Genomic DNA, 19,267 nt, shown 5'->3' on the forward strand with positions numbered 1-19,267 from the left:
TCCTTTCTGCTGCTGCAATAGAACATCTGACCAAAGGTAGCTTAGGGGTGGAAAGAGTTTGTTTAAGCTTATAGGTTACAGTTAATCCTTGAGGGAAGTCAGAGCAGGAAGTTAAGCAGAAACCATGCTTAGTTAGCCTTCATATAGAGTCCAGGATCACCTGCCCAGGGAATAGTACTAACCACAATGGACTGGGCATTCCTACATCAATTAACAATGAAAACAATTCCCTACAGACATGCTCATGGGTCAATATGATCTTGGAGGTCCTCATTGAGACTCGATTTTCAGTTGACTGTAGGCTGTGTCAACGTGACAGTTGGAGCTAATTAGAATAACATCCACGTAGACCTCAGGTCTACACACACACCTGTACATATTCCCATACATATGTGCACAAACATGAACACCAAACATATACACACATACACAGACACACACACACACACACACAAAAGAATGAGACTCTTGAAATGGGCAGTGGTGGTGCACACCCTTAATCCCAGCACTTGGGAGGTAGAGGCAGGTGCATCTCTGAGTTTGGGGCCAGTCTGATTTACAGAGTGAGTTCCAAGATAGACAGGACTACACAGAGAAGCCCTGTCTCAAAAAAAAAAAAGCCAAAAACAAAAAAACAAAAAAGAAAAAGAAATTTTCTAGAGCAGTGATTCTCAACCTTCCTAATGCTGAGACCCTCTAATACAGTTCCTCATGTTGTGGTGAACCCAACCATAAAATGATTTTTGTTGCTACTTTATAACGGCAGTTTTGATACTGTTATGAATTGTAATGTAAATATTTGCTTTTCCACACCTAAGGGTTGAGACCCACAGGTTGAGAACCACTGTTCTAGAATTAGGGCTGAGGTTCAATGGTGGAATATTAGTTGGCATGTGTTAGGCCCTGGGTTCAATCCCCATCATCACACAAAGAAAATTCTTGCCTTAGACTCCTATGTAATGAGTCTTTCTCTATCCTGCCACCAAGTTCCCAAATAATGACACAGATTATGAAATTTAATTAATGGAAATTTAACTATGAAAGCTCAGCCTACAGCTTAGGTTTGTTCCTAACTAGCTCTTATAACTTAAATTAATCCATTTATTTTAATTTATGTTCTATCATATGGCATTGTTTCCTCTCAGTGTCTCCTGGCATCTCTCTCCAAGCCTCAGTTTCTCCCCTCCCTCCCTCCCTCCCTCCCTCCCTTCCTCCCTCTGCCTCTCTCTCTCTCTTTCTCTCAAATCCCACCTATCATCCCTGTCTAGCTATTGGCCACTTAGCTTTTTATTAAACCAATCACAGTGACTCATCTTTACACAGTGTAAACATGGAACACACTCCTACAATGAAATAATATGAAATGAAGAATACAGAACAAAACTGTATAAATGATATTTGACTCAAGATAGGGAACCTGGAAACCTGAACTAGCCTGAGGGGAATCCTCCAATCCTGTGGAGACCTGAGAAGCTCCACTTTCCTTCTCTCTGTCTCCATTCCAAGGGAATGAACTCTTTCTCACGTGGTAAGCTCCCCTTATACAACATGCAAGGTTCTATTAACCCTATGCTAAGTCATAAGTAAGAGGTTACAGCTTTGCCTCCATGTCAGTCATACATATGCCAGTATTGTGAGTCAGGTTCTGAATGGCATGAGAAAAAATTCTGGATAGGACTGAGTGAGCCACAGGGGACCCACCACCTAAAGGTGCTTGTCCAGCAGCAAGGAAGGATCCCAGAACTATTGGGATAATTAACCATGAAGTTAAAGAAGTGAGCAGATTGCTTCAGAGGAAATATGAATAACACTATTGCCATCTCCTTATTTTGCTTCTTTAAACTGTTCGCCAAAAGTAAGGGCTGCTGGGAAAACTTGTTTTCCTGTTTTCGTTACTTTGTGTCTAGGAAATTAATTACAAGAGGTGGTTCCTTGCCCTTAGAAATCACCTGGGAGTTTTAAACAATAAATCCGATGCCTAGTACCCCACATTCATCCAATTAAGTAAAAATCTCTAAGGGTGGTGTCCAGGTATTAATGGTTTCTAAAAGCTCCCAGGTCAGTCTATGCGAAGCGTGGAGAACTGTGCCTTCTAAAGTCTTACACTAATATAGTGAGACCAGGGTCAGCAACATTTAAAAAAAAACAACTGGGGGGCGTTTCTCGAGACAAGAGTTTCTCTGTGTAGCCGTGGCTGTCCTGGAACTCACTCTGTAGATCAAGCTGGCCTCGAATTCACACAGATCCCCTGCCTCTGCTGGGATCAAAGACGCGCACCACCATCACCCCGCAGCAACAATTTGTGCGCCTTTCGATATGCCCACATCCTTTACAGTCAGTGTGGATGGGCTCACTAATGACATTTATCTAACTCCCTAAACTTGCATTTTCCTTCCACGATCAGCGGGGAAATACCGACGTCCTCTACAGCCCCTTGAAATAAACCTCTAGAGGGCTGTGTTGGGGAAAGGGGCGGGACCGGCCTCTAAGACACGGAAGAAGGCGGTGCCAGGTGAGGCAACCCGGGACCTAGGTCAGACCCCGCCCCTGGCTCTGCCGGGCTCCGGAGCCCGGAACCGCTCCTGCAGTGCTTAGACTGCGAGAGCTACGAACTACATTTCCCATAATGCACCGAGGAACGGGCTGGGACTGGCCAAGCGGCTGGAACCGGGCCTCTGCCACCAGAGGCCGGTGAAAGCTGTCTTCCTGCGCCGGTGGCCGGTTAAGGGTCGGCAGGAGAGATCGGTTCCTCCGCTGTGGCCATGTCTGTATCCTCCAGGGGCGGTAGCCCCGCGAAGCTGCAGCCTCAGGCCAGGCACGGCTGGACGCTCATATCCGCCCAGGGGTCTAGCAGAGGGCAGTGACTGGCACCTTCCTCGTTAGGTCGTGTGTTCCCCAAGAAACAGGTGAGTTCGACTGCCAACCCACGTGGCCTGGGGGCGGCGAGAGGCGGGCAAGCTGTCATCTTTAGAGGGAGGGGCTTGAAAACTGGGGGGTCCCGGCCATCTACTGCACGGTTAGGAGTACTGTGTCTCCTTGGGGTCTTCCAGCCGGCTGGCTCTAACTGGGCAATACGAAAGATGAGGCGAGAACTCTTTTTTTTTTTTTTTTTTAAGAGAGATCAATGTCCGTCCCATAGGCAGCAGTAGCTGGTTAATACATCAACCACCAATTCGGACGTATTCGGCCATCAGAGTTCTCTTAAAAAGCGACAAAGGGGAAATGGAGTGAGCGAGGCAGCTTATGGAAGGGTCTCGGTCTTGAGATTTCATTCTCAAGGGTGTCCTGGCTCAGATAACTAGGCTGTCCTTACACTAGGTGAGCCAACTCTTGCTGGGCTGGAGTTTGCTTGGGAAATGTGAGCAGCCTTTGTCAGGAAGGGGAGTGGCCTCCAGAGGTGACCAGGATCAGGCTAGGCTCAGTGTAGAGTAGGCGTCCTGCTAAAGCACCCACAACACAACTGGGCCCTTCTGTCAGACATTCTGCAGCCTCCTCCCAGACGGACCAAAGGGTCTAGGCCAAAGGTGAAGCACCGTCAGAACAGGAAGAAGGATCAAGGTAGTTAGGAGCCAGTGAAATGGGACTTTTGCAAGACCCTCCCCTTTCAGGAGCCCTCTGAGGGGGAGGAGGAACAGTAGGAGGGATAACACCAATTCCATCGGTGACCACTCCCAGGCTTTGCAGGGGCACTTCTAGGAAAAGTTGCATGCCCTGGGGACATTTAGAGGAGCTGCCTAAAAAGTATTCATGTAGAGACTTCCTGGGCTGGTCTGAGAAACCTCTTACCTAACTGCTTCGGGCCCAGCTTCCCAGGAGCATCAGTGGCAAAAGTTAGAGCTCCAGGCGAGGTGGGAGGTGGGCTTTACCTGATCCACTCACCCTTCCTGCCTGAGTGGCTGGCTGTCCAGAAAGCTGATTGCTTCACCAGGCCTTCTGGATGGAACCCCACACTGACCTTGGAGAGGACAAAGATGCTATATGAGCTCTCATAGCAGAGGGACTGTTGTGAAAAAAGCATCTGCTAGCTCTAGATATCTGACCCTGCTCCCTTCCCCATGCAGGTACCATGCTGGGGAAACTCAGAACTCCTTTAATGGAAGCACAAAAGGCATACTGACAGAGTGGGCCCTCGGGACAGGGAAGCTGGTGTAGAACTTGTTTGGATCTTTAAGACCACAAAGGGGCGTTCATTATGCAGACCTAGGAGGTAAACTTGGTAGAGATATATAGGAGCAGCAGAGAGCTAGCAACCTGTTTCTGGAACTGCACAACCAGAGATCAGCCCGTTTTCTTGGTCTCTGAAGTGGAGACTAATGGATGGCTCTTTGGCTGACATGAGGTCAAGCTGGAGCTCACCTGGCCTCCTAAGGACATTCATTAGACCCTGGCTCACTGAGAACATTCCCAAAGGATTGATTTGCAGGACGGAGACCACTGGATCTGTGTGCACATGCAGTCTGAATGCTAACAATGAGCACAATGTGTTAATAAAAGCAGCTGAGTATACAACATACCTACTCTATGTAGCCAGATCACATGTATTACCTCATTTAATCCTTATTACTGTATAAATCACTGGCAACTGTTTGAAGGACATCTCCACTCCATACTATTATTTATTCATTTTATTTTTCCAGACGGGGTTTCTCTGTGTAGCATCCCTGTCTGTCCTGAAACTCGCTCTGTAGACCAGGCTCGACTTGAACTCAAGAGATCCGCCTGCCTCTCTGCCTCCTGTGTGCTGGGATTAAAGGCGTTCGCCACCACCATCCGGCTTCCACTCCATACCATTTGTTAAGAAAGAAAACTGAGGGGGCTGGAGAGATGGCTCAGAGGTTAAGAGCACTGACTGCTCTTTCCAGAGGTCCTGAGTTCAATTCCCAGCAACCACATGGTGGCTTACAACCATCTGTAATGAGATCTGGCGCCCTCTTCTGGTATGTGCAGACATACACGGAGGCAAGATGTTGTATTCATAATAAATAAATAAATAAATCTTAAAAAAAAAAAAGAAAACTGAGACCAGTAAAACCAGTCCCTCTAACTACAGAGCTGTTTTCTTGATTACTTCCAAAGACAAGCTGTCTCTACAAGACAAGGGTTTTCTTGCCTGATCCTGGGCACATTTGAACTTGGCGTTCATCACAGACCTTTTATTTTCTTTCTCCTCCAAAGATTTTGTTAAATGTTGCTTTAATTCCTCCTGCATATGTCTCATATGTAGCAGGTCACAGGAAGTGTGACCTTCACTCTAGGAGAAAATCAGGGTGAACAGGTGTATTGCTGGAAAGCCTCTCTGATGAGGTACTCCAGCAGCAGCCTGAAGTGAGGGAATGAGTCATGTACTAGCCTAGGAAGGAGGGCTATAAATGAAGTTGGGTGAGAGTAGAGGAAGGGGCAAAGGTTAAGTGAAGAGGTCTTCAGAATGAGCTGAAGAGAAGAGGAGGGAAGAAAGGGTAGAAAATAACCTTGGGGAAATAAAGGAGGAAAGGCCTTGTGTGCCATCGGAGCAAGTGTTAGAGAACTGTGAACAAAGGCATGCTGAGACCCGACCTGTTTCAAGAGGCTCACCTTGGCTGGGCGTTGGTGGCGCACGCCTTTAATCCCAGCACTCGGGAGGCAGAGGCAGGCGGATCTCTGTGAGTTCGAGGCCAGCCTGATCTACAGAGTGAGTTCCAGGACAGCCTCCAAAGCCACAGAGAAACCCTGTCTTGAAAAACCACAAAAACAAAAACAAAATAAAAACAAAAAAAGAAGCTCACCTTGAATGCAAAGACAGAAGTGGTGGTTAGGCATTAGGACTGGTTAAGAGGTTGTGGCAATAATTTGCTAGAGAGATAATGGTGTCTTGGACCAGTCAGATAGTCATGGAATTGATAAGAAATGGTTAACTACTGAGCCCAGTGTGGTGGCACTCACCTTTATTCCCATTACTCAAGAGGTAGAAGCAGGTAGATCTCTGGGTTCAAGGCCAATCTGGTCCAGAGTGAGTTCCAGGAAAGCCAGGGTACACAGAGAAACTGTGTCTTGGGGGAAAAAAAAAGAGAGAAGAAAAAAGAAATGGTCAACTATTGTATATAGGGGTTTACCATTTAACATTGATAAGTTACCCTGTGAAAGGAACCACTTACTGTCTTCCTCCCACTAGTTACATTAGTTACTCATTTTTAAGATTGTATTTTTTTATTTTAATTATATGTATATGTGAATGGGGCCAGAGTTGTGCATGAGTGAAGTACCTGATTAGGGCAGAAGAGGACATTGAATCTACTGGAACCGGAGTCACAGAAGTTGTGAACTGCCTAGTCCGGGAGCTGGGAATCAAGCCCAAGTCTTCTCTAAGAGAAGTGTGTGCTCTGATCCACTCAGGTCCTTATGCTTACCAGGCAAGCACTTAACAACTGTGCTCTCTCCCCAGTCCCATACATGTTGGGTTTTTGTTGTTGTTGTTGTTTTTGTTTTGTTATCTGAGACAAGGTTTCTCTGTGGCTTTGGAGGCTGTCCTGGAACTTGCTCTGTAGACCAGCCTGGCCTCGAAGTCACAGAAATCCGCCTGCCTCTGCCTCCCGAGTGCTGGGACTAAAGGTGTGCGCCACCAATGCCCGGCTCCATACATGGTTTTATACAGTGCAGGGCAGGGACCAGAGCTTTTTGCATTATAGGCAAGCACTCTATAAACCATGTTTCATCCCTAAGCCCTAATTTTGGTTTTGTTCAGACTCTAGCTAGGCTGGTCTCGGTTTTAATATGTTGCTCTGGATGGCCACAAACTCGTGACTGGTGGTGACACTCTTCCCTCAACCCTTTGAAGTTCTGGGATTGTAGATATGCATCACAATGACAACCTCTGCCCACGTTACACTTTATTTTTTAAGATAGGTCCTCATGTGTCCCAAGTATCCCAAGCTGCTGCCTCTACCTCTCAAGTGATAAGATTACAAGTGTATGTCACTATGTCATGTTTTATGCAGAGCTGAAGATGGAACTCTGCTACAGCCCCCATGCCCTGCTGTTTGCTTGTCTTTGAGATAAGGTCTCGTCTTGTAGTCCAGACTAGCCCTAATCTTTCAACAACCTTCCTGCGTTAGCCTACCAAGCTCTGGGATTATAGGCCTGAACCACAATGCTCAGTTTTGTGTTCAAAGACAGAACTTCATATAGACCAAACTGACATCAAACTCACTATGCCAGCAAGTACCAGGCATCCTCTTGTCTCTGCTTCCACAGTACTGGGATCACAGGTGGCACCAAACCTGGTCCTCACGTCTGTTCTGGCGATGGGATTCATATCTTCTTGCTTGCAAGGCAAACACTTCATGGACTGAGCCATCCCTGATGTCCCTGCTAGTTTGAATTTTTAAAAGATTTACTTCTTTTATTTTATTCATGTGTATATGTCTGTGTGAATGTATGCCACTTGTGTGAATGCCTGTGAGATCAGAAGAGGAAATCTGTTTCCTGGAGTTGGAGTTATAGGCAGTTATGGGTCTTACATGGAGCTGGGAACCAAACTTGGATCTTCTAGAAGAGCAATAAATATTTTTAACTGCTGAGCCATTTCTCCCCATTGGTTTGTTTGTTTGTTTTGAGAAAAGATCTCATTTAACCAAGACTCGACTTGAACTTGCTTCCTTTGTAGCTTAGAATGACCTTGAGATCCAGAGCCTCTGGCCTCCAAGTCTCAAGTGCTAGGATTCTGAGTGTGTGCCACCATACCTAGCAAGGAACAGCCTTTAAAGAGAAGGTAGATTGGGATCTTGGTTTGGGGTGTATAACCTTAAGATAACAAACCAGACAGTTATGTGTGTATGCCTCCTGCAAATAGAAGAAACATTGGGGCTAGGAATAAAAGTTGGATCCATTAATGTGTAGAGAGGTAGTTTAAAACTATGAGACCAGAATGAGATCCCAAAGGCATTGAATGAAGACAGATGAGAAGCTAGGACAGAACTCTGGGCCCCTCTAATAAGAACTGTAAAAAAGAAACAGATGGGTAGTTCATGATGTCGTGAGGGGAACCAAGAAAAGAGGATGGTGCGCTAGAAGCCCAGAGTGGAAAGTGCTTTAGGAGAGAAAAAGCAAGCCAAGATTGGTTGCATATACATGTAATCCCAGTACTGGGGGGAGACTGCACTACATAGTGAACCTCAGGACAGCAGAGAAGCCTTAGCTATAAAGTGAGACACTGTCGAGAAAAGTAAAAAAGGTAAGACAAGGGACAGAAGGGGGAGGGAAGCAAAGGAGGGGAGAGGATGAGGATATATCGGGGTTTTATTACTGTTCAGGGATGAGGTGAATTGATCTGGGGGTCACTGATCTGGTGTTACATCAGATTCCAGAGAGAATAGGAGAAATAGAGATGCTGGACAGAAACCTTACTGCTTAGCAGCTGTCTGTGGACTCTCCACATTTCCCAGCTCCCTTGGCTATGACACTAACTCTAGACAGCTTTGACCCTGAAGTATTTAAGAGCTTACACATAGTCTTCTAGCTGTGTTTTCCCATGCTGCAGCATGTGGGAGGCAGTGTTCTGATGCTAGTATAATGGACCACTGCTTGGAAGGAAGCTACTCAGAATTATTTCCAGACAGGGGCTGGAGAGATCACTCGGTGGTGAAGAGTGTTTCCTCAAAACCGTGAGGACTGGAGTTGAGATGCAGCATATACATAACAAACCTCACAAACCTCCAAGAGGGACAGAAAGGAAGACTGCTTAAACTTGCTGGCTTCCAGATTAGTTGAGAAAATGTTTGTTTGCTTGCTTGTTTGTTTTGATCTTTCCAGAAAGGATTTCTCTGTATAACAGCCCTAGTTGTCCTGGAACTTGGTCTGTAAACCAGGCTGGCCTTGAACTCACAGAGATCCACCTACCTCTGCCTCCCGAGTGCTGGTATTAAAGGTGTGCGCCACCATGTCTAGTTTTGCTGAGAAAATATGAAATACCTGATGTTCTCTTCTGCCTCCCACACTAGCACACAGGTGCATACAGCTACACACACACACACACACACACACACACACACACACACACACACACACATACACACACACACACACACACACACACACACACACGCGCGCGCCTTGGAACACTCAGCTCTAAATAAGTTTTTTTTGTTTGTTTGTTTTTTAATTTTGGTTTTTTGAGACAGTGTTTCTCTGTGTAGCTTTGGAGTCTATCCTGGCACTCACTCTCTAGACCAGGCTGGCCTAGAACTCACAGAGATTCACCTGCCTCTGCCTCCCCAGTGCTGGAACTAAAAGTGTGCACCACCAATGCCCAGCTGGTTTTGGTTTTCTGAGACAGGGTTTCTCTGTGTAACTGCTCTAACTGTTCTGGAATTCACTTTGTAGACCAGGCTAGCCTCAAACGTACAGAGATCTGCCTGCCAACACCACCACCTGGCTCTAAAGAAGTAGCTTTTTTTTTTTTTTTTTTTTTACGAGACAGGGTTTCTCTGTATTGTTTTGGAGGCTGTCGGTCCAGCCTGGCCTCGAACTCACAGAGATCCGCCTGCCTCTGCCTCCCGAGTGCTGGGATTAAAGGCGTGCGCCACCAACGCCCGGCAAAAAGAATGTTTTCAACAAATTAATAGTAGCAGCTAACACTGTCAGTGTATCTTGGAATGGTAGAGAGAGAATAAATGACATTTCATTGTATTACTCTGTGTTCCCATGTTTTCTTCAATGAATGTGTTTTTTATAATCAGAAAAGGAACATAATGGGTAGGTATAACTCGGTGGTAAAGTGTCTATCTACTATGTACAAGGTCCTGCATTCAATTTCCAGGAAAGGGAGAGGGAGAGAGACAGGTTTCGGTTTTTAAAACAAGGTTTTATTCTATAGCCGCAGCCAGCCTGGTACTCTGGGCAGTCTCCTGACTCTGCCTCTTGAGTCCTGAGGTTAGAGGTACCAGCTACCATATCCAAAAAAACAAAAAACTTATAACTTAACTGGAGAGATGGCTCAGCTGTTAAGAGCACTGACTGTTTTTCCAAAGGTCCTGAGTTCAATTCCCAGAAACCACATGGTGGCTCATAACCACCTTGAATGAGTTCTGATACCCTCTGCTGGCATGCAGGCAGAAGATTGTATACATAATAAATAAATAAAATATTTTTTTAAAAGTTTCTTTTTTTAAAAAAACTTAATGTTTATTTTATTTATTGATTTTTTAAAAACAGTCCTAGCTGTCCTGGAACTTACTTTGTAGACCAGTCTGGCCTTCAACTTCTTAGAGCCACCTACCTCTGCCTCCTGAGTGAGTGCTTAGATTAAAGGCGTGTGCCATCACCGCCCAGCTAAAACTTAATTTTTTTTATAAGAGAATACCCAGAAGACATTTCTCAGGGATTTGACATAGTGGGTCCTGGTAAGGAGCTTAGTACTAATAATCACACTGGTGTCTACCAGCACCTGACTTCTTTGCCTTCCATGATGCCTCTTTTTTTCCCCCCCTCACAGGACAGCCCAAAGATGGCTGCTGACATGCAGAGGAAGAGAAGCAGCGAATGCACTGATGGCACATTGGCTCCTTCCGACAGCCACAGTGTTGAGAGAGCTGAAAGCCCTACACCAGGACTGACACAGGGCACAGAGCCAGGTATGGGCAGAGCATGCATACCTCTAAGCACCAGTGCCTTTGGTCTGCAGGTGCGGGGCAGGAGGGGGCCATGTTTTCCATGCCAGAGACTAGTGGAACAGCCACACCTCCAGAGGGAAGTGGGGTCATAACCACTCTTTCTTTCCTACTCACTTGTACATTTGCTCATTTATTAGGTATTTTCTCATATTCTAGGGATACTGCAGAGTTACTTTTCTTTTTTTTTTTTTTTTTTTTTTTTTTTTTTGGTTTTTCGAGACAGGGTTTCTCTGTGGCTTTGGAGGCTGTCCTGGAACTCACTTGGTAGTCCAGGCTGGCCTCGAACTCACAGAGATCCGCCTGCCTCTGCCTCCCAAGTGCTGGGATTAAAGGCGTGCGCCACCAACGCCCGGCTCCCAGAGTTACTTTTCTTGCCATTTCATATTGTACCAGCCTAAACAACTGTGAGAACCTGCCTCTTATAAGAAAAATAAGGAAAATTATAAAAGGCCTCCCTTCTTCTCTTAACACTCTTACTTAAAGTTTATATTTAAAATATTTTTTTTGTGAGACAGGGTTTCTTTGTGTAACAGCCCTAGATGTCCTGGAGCTCACTTTATAGACCAGGCTGGCCGCAAATTCACAGAGGTCCATCTGCCTCTGCCTCCCAAATGCTGGGATTAAAGGAATGCACTACCACCACCTGGCTAAAATATCTTTTAATAAAAATTGAAACTGTGTTTCAAAAAGAAAAGAAGAGCTGGACATGGTGGTGTACACCTGTAATCCCAGCACCTGTGGGTTGGGGCAGATTGGTGTGAGATCATGGCCAGCCTGGGGCAACATAATGAGTTTAAGGCTAGCCAGGGCTCTGTAGTAAGACCGTATCTCTGGGAGAAGAAGCAAAGTAGGGGTTGGGGCTTCAGCTTATTAGTCAAGTATTTGCCTAGTATGCCTCAGTCCTTAGATTCCAGAACCTCAAAAATATGTAAGAGAAGTCCAATGTGACCCCTGTCCTGGAGAAGCCACAGGCTAGTGTTGTGTGGTATCTTGTTTGTGTTCTGACAAATAAAGCTTGCCTGGAGATAAGAGTGTGGAGCTGGACACTAGTTAACTATAGAATCCAGGAAGAGATGGCACAGGCCTCGGAGGGTAGAGACAGTAAGTGATAAAGTGGGACGTAGACAGGATCTCAGCCCCTTTTGGATGTACTCGGGATGAATGGACACAGGAAGGAAGCAAGACTTACGCTTCAGGCTAGTGGTCAGGGGCTGGCTATGGTAGCCCTCCCTCGTGGATGGAGAGGGTAAATAACTACACTTGTATTCTTGGGGGATACCATTGTAGTGAGCAATAACTGGTTAGTGTTCCAAAGGAAATCAAAAGAGAGAAAATGATAGTACCTGGGGTTGGAGGCCAGGAGGGCAGGTGTATAAGTAACTACATCTTACGTGAGAGCGGGAGTGTGACAAACACCCACCCACATGGGAGATGGAGACACCTTTCCAGGTACAGGGCAGATGCAGAGCTCCTGGGAGAGGGGTTGGGGGCGGGGTCCCAAGCACAGATGGATAAAGGCCAGCGTGTGTGGAATGGGCGAGGGGGTGAGCTGTTAATGTTAGTGAGGGTAGGCAGATACCAGTTTCCACTGCTGCCTCAGGACTAAGAACCTTTAGGGTCTTGATCCACGATCCATGGTAGACAGTGGTAGGGAGGACAGCAGCGTGGCCCCACCAAGACAGGCAATGACCCTCTCAGCATCTCCTTGGTGAGTGGTGAGTGTTGCCAGCAGCTACCTCTAAGCACCAGTGCCTTTGGTCTGCAGGTGCGGGGCAGGAGGGGGCCATGTTTGTCCATGCACGTTCCTATGAAGACCTGACAGAGTCAGAAGACGACAGGGAAGCTTCTGGGGATAGCCCCAGAGAGTATGCTGGGAGTCCCCCGCCACTGCCTACAGACATGCGCCAGATCAGCCAGGACTTCAGTGAGCTGAGCACCCAGCTGACAGGGGTGGCCCGTGACCTGCAGGAGGAAATGCTTCCGGGAAGCTCTGAAGACTGGCTGGGGCCCCAGGAAGCGGCCGGACGGCCAGCCACCGAGCCCTCTCAGGAGGGCTCAACTGACGGGGATGACGAGGACGCTACTGAGGCATGGCGCCTCCACCAGAAGCATGTGTTTGTACTGAGTGAGGCAGGGAAGCCTGTGTATTCTCGTTATGGGTCTGAGGAAGCACTTTCCAGCACTATGGGTGTCATGGTTGCCCTGGTGTCCTTCCTGGAGGCAGACAAGAATGCCATCCGCTCCATCCATGCAGGTGAGCCACCTGAAGAGGGTCGTGGGGAAGGCTCCAGTGGCAGGGTTTATTCATACCCAGTTTTGGAGATACACACGCACACTCACACACACAGACACACACACTTACACCTAAAAAGCTGGGTTGTGCTGTTTGCCTGAGTAAAGTCCTCCATGCTCACACTGAACGTAGGATAACAATATCGGCTTCCTGAGGTGGTTGGGCTGTAGTGAAAGCCAAAGACAGTTCTAACAAGAGTTTTGCCATCGGAAAGTATGAAAGCCCCCTGGGCAGTGACAAAAAAAATATGAATAAATTAAAAAATAGAAAAAAAAAGACAACTAATCCCAGATCCCTTGCCAATTGAGTTAGCATTTAGCATAAAGTGTGTTTTCATGAGCTGGGCCTGGTGATGTATATCTGGGTCAACCTGGGCTACAGAGACACAAAGAAAGAATGTTTTTTCCTGAAGAGCTTCTTGTGTGTCGAGAGAGATGGCAGGGAAGGGCTACCCACAACCAATAAGCCCCTACTGAATTCAGAGCTCCCAGCAAAGAAACCCTGGAAAGAGAAGCCCACTGGGAAAGCCTATCCGGGAGGGCTTCTGGGAGGAGGGCTGAAGCTGACCCCCTGCCCACACCCTCAGATGGCTACAAGGTAGTATTCGTGCGCCGGAGCCCTCTGGTGCTGGTGGCGGTGGCCCGCACACGGCAGTCGGCCCAGGAGCTGGCACAGGAGCTACTGTACATCTACTACCAGATCCTGAGCCTTCTTACTGGCGCGCAGTTGAGCCACATCTTCCAGCAGAAGCAGAACTACGACCTGCGGCGCCTGCTCTCAGGCTCGGAGCGAATCACCGATAACCTGCTGCAGCTAATGGCTCGAGACCCCAGTTTCCTGCTGGGCGCAGCGCGGTGCCTGCCCTTGGCAGCGGCAGTGCGGGACACGGTGAGTGCCAGCCTGCAGCAGGCACGTGCTCGCAGCCTGGTCTTTTCCATTCTGCTGGCCCGCAACCAGCTGGTGGCGCTGGTGCGCCGCAAGGACCAATTCCTGCATCCCATCGACCTGCACCTGCTTTTCAACCTCATTAGTTCCTCCTCATCCTTCCGTGAGGGCGAGGCCTGGACCCCCGTGTGCCTGCCAAAGTTCAATGCGGCCGGCTTCTTCCACGCGCACATCTCTTACCTAGAACCTGACACCGACCTTTGCCTGCTGCTAGTCTCCACCGACCGTGAGGACTTCTTTGCGGTCTCTGACTGCCGCCGCCGCTTCCAGGAACGCCTTCGAAAGCGAGGAACCCACTTGGCCCTGCGGGAGGCGCTGCGCACGCCGTACTACAGCGTTGCCCAAGTGGGCATCCCTGACCTTCGCCACTTCCTCTATAAGTCAAAGAGCTCGGGACTCTTCACCAGGTGAGAGGAGGCACTGCTTTAGGGAGACAAGGATGCAGAGATGGGGGGAGGCTGGTCCTGAGACCTAAGATGCAGCTCTGAAACTGACTGGGATTCTGGGGCTATTTTCCTCTAGCATCACTGGGTGGGCATACACTTCTCTCCTTCAACTTATGTAGACCTGGAAACAGCTTGGGAAAGAATCTGGAATAGAGGTTTCCCAGGTCCTTTGCCGTGGAGCAGCTCTGCCTCTGGGGGTCTTCCCACCCCCACCCCCACTTTTGGCTCAGAAGGTTTCCCAGGAAACCGCTACTCTTGACTTGCTACTCTTGTTAGATACCTAAACTCAGAAGTAGCCTCTCCGAGGAAAGGGTCACCAAAGGTTCACTGTGAACCTGGCAGTGGGTGCAGGGTCCAGTCTGTCTTGGGTGGTCTTCTGTAGCCAGAAGACAATGCCCTGTCATGGGGAGCTCCTGGGGAGAAGTAAAATCTCCCCGTCCAGAAATAGATCTTTCTAGTTTTCCTGAGAAGACAGTGAAAGGCATTCCTCTGTGTCCCTGCTTCTCCGTCTGCAGTCCTGAGATTGAGGCCCCGTACACCAGTGAAGAGGAGCAGGAGCGGCTGCTGGGCCTCTACCAGTACCTGCACAGCCGTGCTCACAATGCCTCTCGCCCGCTCAAGACCATCTACTATACAGGCCCCAATGAGAACCTCCTAGCCTGGGTAAGGTGGGCCTGGACGAACCGGTCTTCCTACAGATACTGGGTAGATGCCACAAGAGGCATGCCTATTCCAGGTGATGATCCTTTGCCCCCTCCTCCAGGTGACAGGTGCCTTTGAGCTCTACATGTGCTACAGTCCACTGGGGACCAAGGCATCAGCTGTCAGTGCCATCCATAAGCTGATGCGCTGGATCCGTAAGGAGGAAGACCGGCTCTTCATCCTCACACCCCTCACCTACTGATGGAAGCGGGAAGGCGCACTGGGCGTGGGAAGCCACGGGAGCCTCCAGGTGAGGCTGGCTTCTCCTGCCCAGCCAGCAGGCAGGGACTGTGGGTTGGTGCGTGCATTAAAGTGCTTTGGGAGAGACACTTGTTGCGCTTCATCATTGGCTCTTTGTTTGTTTGTTTGTTGGTTTTTGAGACTTTGTAGCTCTCTCGATGTAGCCTTTACTGTCAGGAATTCACTGTGTGGACCAAGGTGTCCTCAAACTCAGAGATCTGCCTACCTCTGCCTCCTGAGTACCGGGAATAAAGGTGTGTGTTGCCACACCCAGCTCTGTCACTGGTTCTTTTTTTATTTATTTTTGTTTTTTTTTTTTTTTTGAGACAGGGTTTCCCTGGCTGTCCTGGCACTTACTCTGTAGACCAGGCTTTCTCAAACTCACAGAGATCCACCTGTCTCTGCCTCCTGAGTACTGGGATTAAAGGCGTGCACCACCAATGCCCGGCTTGCACTGGTTCTTTTACCTATCCACTCTCACATATAGACCCAGAATCCTCCTTCGACACATGGGAGCACATGCTTACCTGAGCCCCTCTCCTCCCACCTTTGGCCAGGATCAGGCTGCACATGTGCAGTCAGATTCCAGTCTGGAGCTGTTCTGGAGCTGAAACCCTGCCATATGAAAAGGGTTCACCAGTACCCTATTATCTTTCCTTGTCTGCCTCCATCTTTACCCATACTCATTCTTCTCTAGTGCCAGCCTGTCCTTGGTGGGGCCCCCAGAAGCATGCTTCAAAGGACGGTTGAGTCCCCAGCACTCTGGTTAATGGACTGCTGTAGTAAGCACAGGCTAAGCGGATAAGACAAAGGCGGATGTCCTGGGCCAACTTCTGGGTATGAGCCCTTGGCCTTGGCAAGGCAGCGCAGTGTTGAGCATAACCAGATTCAGAGTCCAGTCTCCTATAGTCACAGGCCTCTGGGGATACTGCTTAGGTCTTCCCATAAAGGGCTGTCTGTCGTAAGAGTTCCTGAAGAATGAGTCAGAGGAAGCCCACTTCAAGCCCACTTGATCTCTAGAGCCTTTGGAAGTAAATCTGCCTTAAGGTCACTTGATATGCTGAGCCATCCTCAGTGTGTCCTCCATGAAATAGTGTGGGCACTCTGAGGAGGCTTAGCAGTAAAGGACTAGTTCCATTCCCTCTACCCTAAGACCCTGGGTCGACCCAGGGCACAGTACAGGCCTCCAACATGCTCCTGGGGGGGAGGGGAGCTCTGCTGGTCCTGCTCCAACTTAACCATCTCACTGATCAGAGAAGCAAAAGGCCTAACTGAAGAGAGTTGCCTAATAATGTGGTCTTCAGGCTGTCAGAGCTACCTTCGTGCAGTCTCCGAAAGTAGAGCCACAATTACTTTTGCCACTGAAACCACACCAAAGAACAACATGTATGAGTTAACATGGACCATGTCAGGTGCACTTAATTGGCAGCATAACTTCTAGGTTTCAACCTAGATTGTGTTAGACTTAAAATGGCAACTGGACAGCTTCCCAGACTCCTAAGACCCTCGGAAGCAGGCTCAGTGTGCACCTGCACACATGCCTTAGGTTTCTTTCCTACCTATTTTGCACTTCTCTTCAACCTGCTCCTGACCAGGGATGTCAGATCAACCCTTTGGAACCAGGGTGGTGTGAAGACAGACATCCCTGGTTGTTCTGATCAGCATCTAGCCCCTGAGTTCTTTGGTAGCTACTCTAGCGCCTGTAGATATTCAGCTTCTCTCTAGTTCATCCTCACTTATGCTCAGGGACAGGGAAAGGGGGTCAAGGATAAGCATTGATACCTAGGACAGTAGGCACCTAGGAGTGTGGGTTTACCTATATGGAGGTCAATGATTAAATGACAGGCAAATAAAGGAGGTATTCCTAATAGAGGCACCAACATTTGCAAAGAGCAGAACCTGACAGAACCACTCTGTGGTGAAACTGGCAGAATCCACAAGGGGTGTTCAACTTCTGGATGAAACTACAATGAGGCGAGTCGCTTAGAGCTGCAATCCGAAGTGGTTGCTGTAGTTAGAGACACCCCTGATTCTACTAAAGTGATTTTTGGGTTGGAGAAGACTAGGCCTAACCCTCTGAAACAGTGTTCAGAGAGGTCTGAGCCCATCATGGAGGGCAAAGTGGCTAGCATTCCTTTGAGGTAATCCTCAACCAGCAATAGGCCTAACCCAGTGAGTTTACCTTAGGAGTGCTCATACTTAACACCACAGGGACCCACACCTAGCTTGAAGCTCCTGCAGAACCCACAGATGAAAAGCAATGAAGGGGTTCTCCTGTGGACCCCACAGTTGAGAAACAAATTACCCTCAAGGGGTGCATTGTCCTGGGAGAGGGGGGGTGTCACCATCATGGCCACATGGTGGCAGCAGAGAACCAATTAATGGCTGCTCCCACCTCCAAATGGGATGGGTTGGGCAAGACCATCTAAACAGGCTTGTGAAGTCCCGTCCCCCCCCCCCCACCGCCCCATGCAGAAATGTCTCACAGTCTCTGGAAGCAGGACCACATTCACAAGAGCCCCTGTCTGGATGCTGTGCATAGAGTATTTCAGCTCTTCTCTGCATGACTATCTTTAGACATGTTGACTATGGAACACTGGAAGGGTGCCATGGTTTGTGTTGTGTATTTATTCATTTCTGGGCTTGTTCCACTTAGGGAAAAGAGCACCTTTTATGTTGCCTTGGGCATAGTATTCTCTATACAGTGGGTGTGGCTGCTCCCTATGCCATTTCCTGTCAGTTATCAGGTGCTCAAGTAGGGGAAATACTACCCTGGGGGATGGAGGAAGAGAATGAACTAACTGATGGGTGTGTATAGCCCAGGCTCTTGGTGACCCATGGTGTTCATCTGACACTGGCTTGGTGTTGAAGGCCTCCTCACAATAGAGAAGATTAGCATGGACCCTGGGCAAGGAGGACACACAAATCTGTGAAACAGTCCATATTTTTGTTGATTTTATATAATGCTTTTAAAGGTATTTAAGAAGGCATCCTAGGTTAATGCCATTCCAACTTTGAAAGGATGAAGGGGAAAGGAAACATTCACTAAGGTCAGGTTAGAAAGGGGGTACAGGCCAGAGGGTTCCCCAGACCAGACTGAATCCTGTTAAACTTCACCCTTCCCAGCCCCGGGACTCACAACTACCTATAGCCAACCCTGTGAAGATCCCTCTGGAGTCCAGGCTCACTGTCAGGCTAAGAATGCCCCTCCCTGCCCCATCACCCCCAAGTACTAAGACCATTTGCCAAGGAAGAGCTGCTGAGGTCCAGGCAAGGGAGACGGCAAAGCAGAATAAGGTGCTTTACTCACCCAACCCTTCTGAAAAAAAGGACTCTGAGTGCAAACCAGCCAGAACTACATTCTTGTTTCAGAGACTGAGTCCACAAAACAAGACTCAGAGCAGACCAGAGGTGCCCGGAAGTCAGAGCCCATTCTTCTCCCACAGGGCCCTGGGGGAGAGCCATTTACTACTATCATCCCTTCCACACGTCCACATGCTGAGGCCACAGTGGCAGATCTGAGCTAGAGGGCTGGATCTCCATGTAAGTTACCTCTGGTTATTATCCAGCTGGCAGGACCAGACTCCATTAACCCTTACAGCTCTGGGCAGACAGGACCAGTGCACAACATACCTTCCTCTGACACTGCTCCAAATAGGCACATGGAATTGTGGTGCCTGCCCACAGGTGTGTCCCATGGTACCCTTTCTGGAGCCCCACACGTCACCCTGTTCTGTGTCTTCCTGGTCTCTGCTCCCTTCATGGTGAGAACTGAGGATGTCCCTGTGAATGAGGGTCATGGGGAGAGAAGTCGCCTTGACCTGCACCGTTCTCACCTCGACCAGGTGGGTTGTGGGGGAATAAGACGGATCAGGAATACTCCCAGGCCACTCTGCTCATACCCACCCACAGACCACAGGGAAATACACATCCAAGAGAGGATGTAGGACACAGACACTTCTCAGGCTTGGAAAGAGTCAGACCAGGCTGGAAAGAGA

The 19,267-nt window shown here is 48.4% G+C and overlaps 1 protein-coding gene and 1 pseudogene across 1 annotated transcript; both read left to right on the top strand.

Annotated features, from left to right (window-relative positions):
• Positions 1–2,608: 2,608 nt before the first annotated feature.
• Positions 2,609–15,358, top strand: Mon1a (MON1 homolog A, secretory trafficking associated). Its single transcript, XM_005074903.4, has 6 exons — positions 2,609–2,906; positions 10,466–10,604; positions 12,409–12,897; positions 13,523–14,288; positions 14,843–14,990; positions 15,091–15,358. The coding sequence occupies exons 2-6, from the start codon at positions 10,478–10,480 to the stop codon at positions 15,229–15,231; spliced, it is 1,671 nt and encodes a 556-aa protein (XP_005074960.1). The 5' UTR covers positions 2,609–2,906; positions 10,466–10,477; the 3' UTR covers positions 15,232–15,358.
• A 2,789-nt stretch (positions 15,359–18,147) lies between these two features.
• On the top strand, positions 18,148–18,218 carry LOC121137731 (annotated as a pseudogene).
• The last annotated feature ends 1,049 nt before the right edge of the window (positions 18,219–19,267 follow it).

Source organism: Mesocricetus auratus, unplaced genomic scaffold (genome assembly GCF_017639785.1).
Source record: "Mesocricetus auratus isolate SY011 unplaced genomic scaffold, BCM_Maur_2.0 Super-Scaffold_100691, whole genome shotgun sequence".
Classification (NCBI taxonomy): domain Eukaryota; kingdom Metazoa; phylum Chordata; class Mammalia; order Rodentia; family Cricetidae; genus Mesocricetus; species Mesocricetus auratus.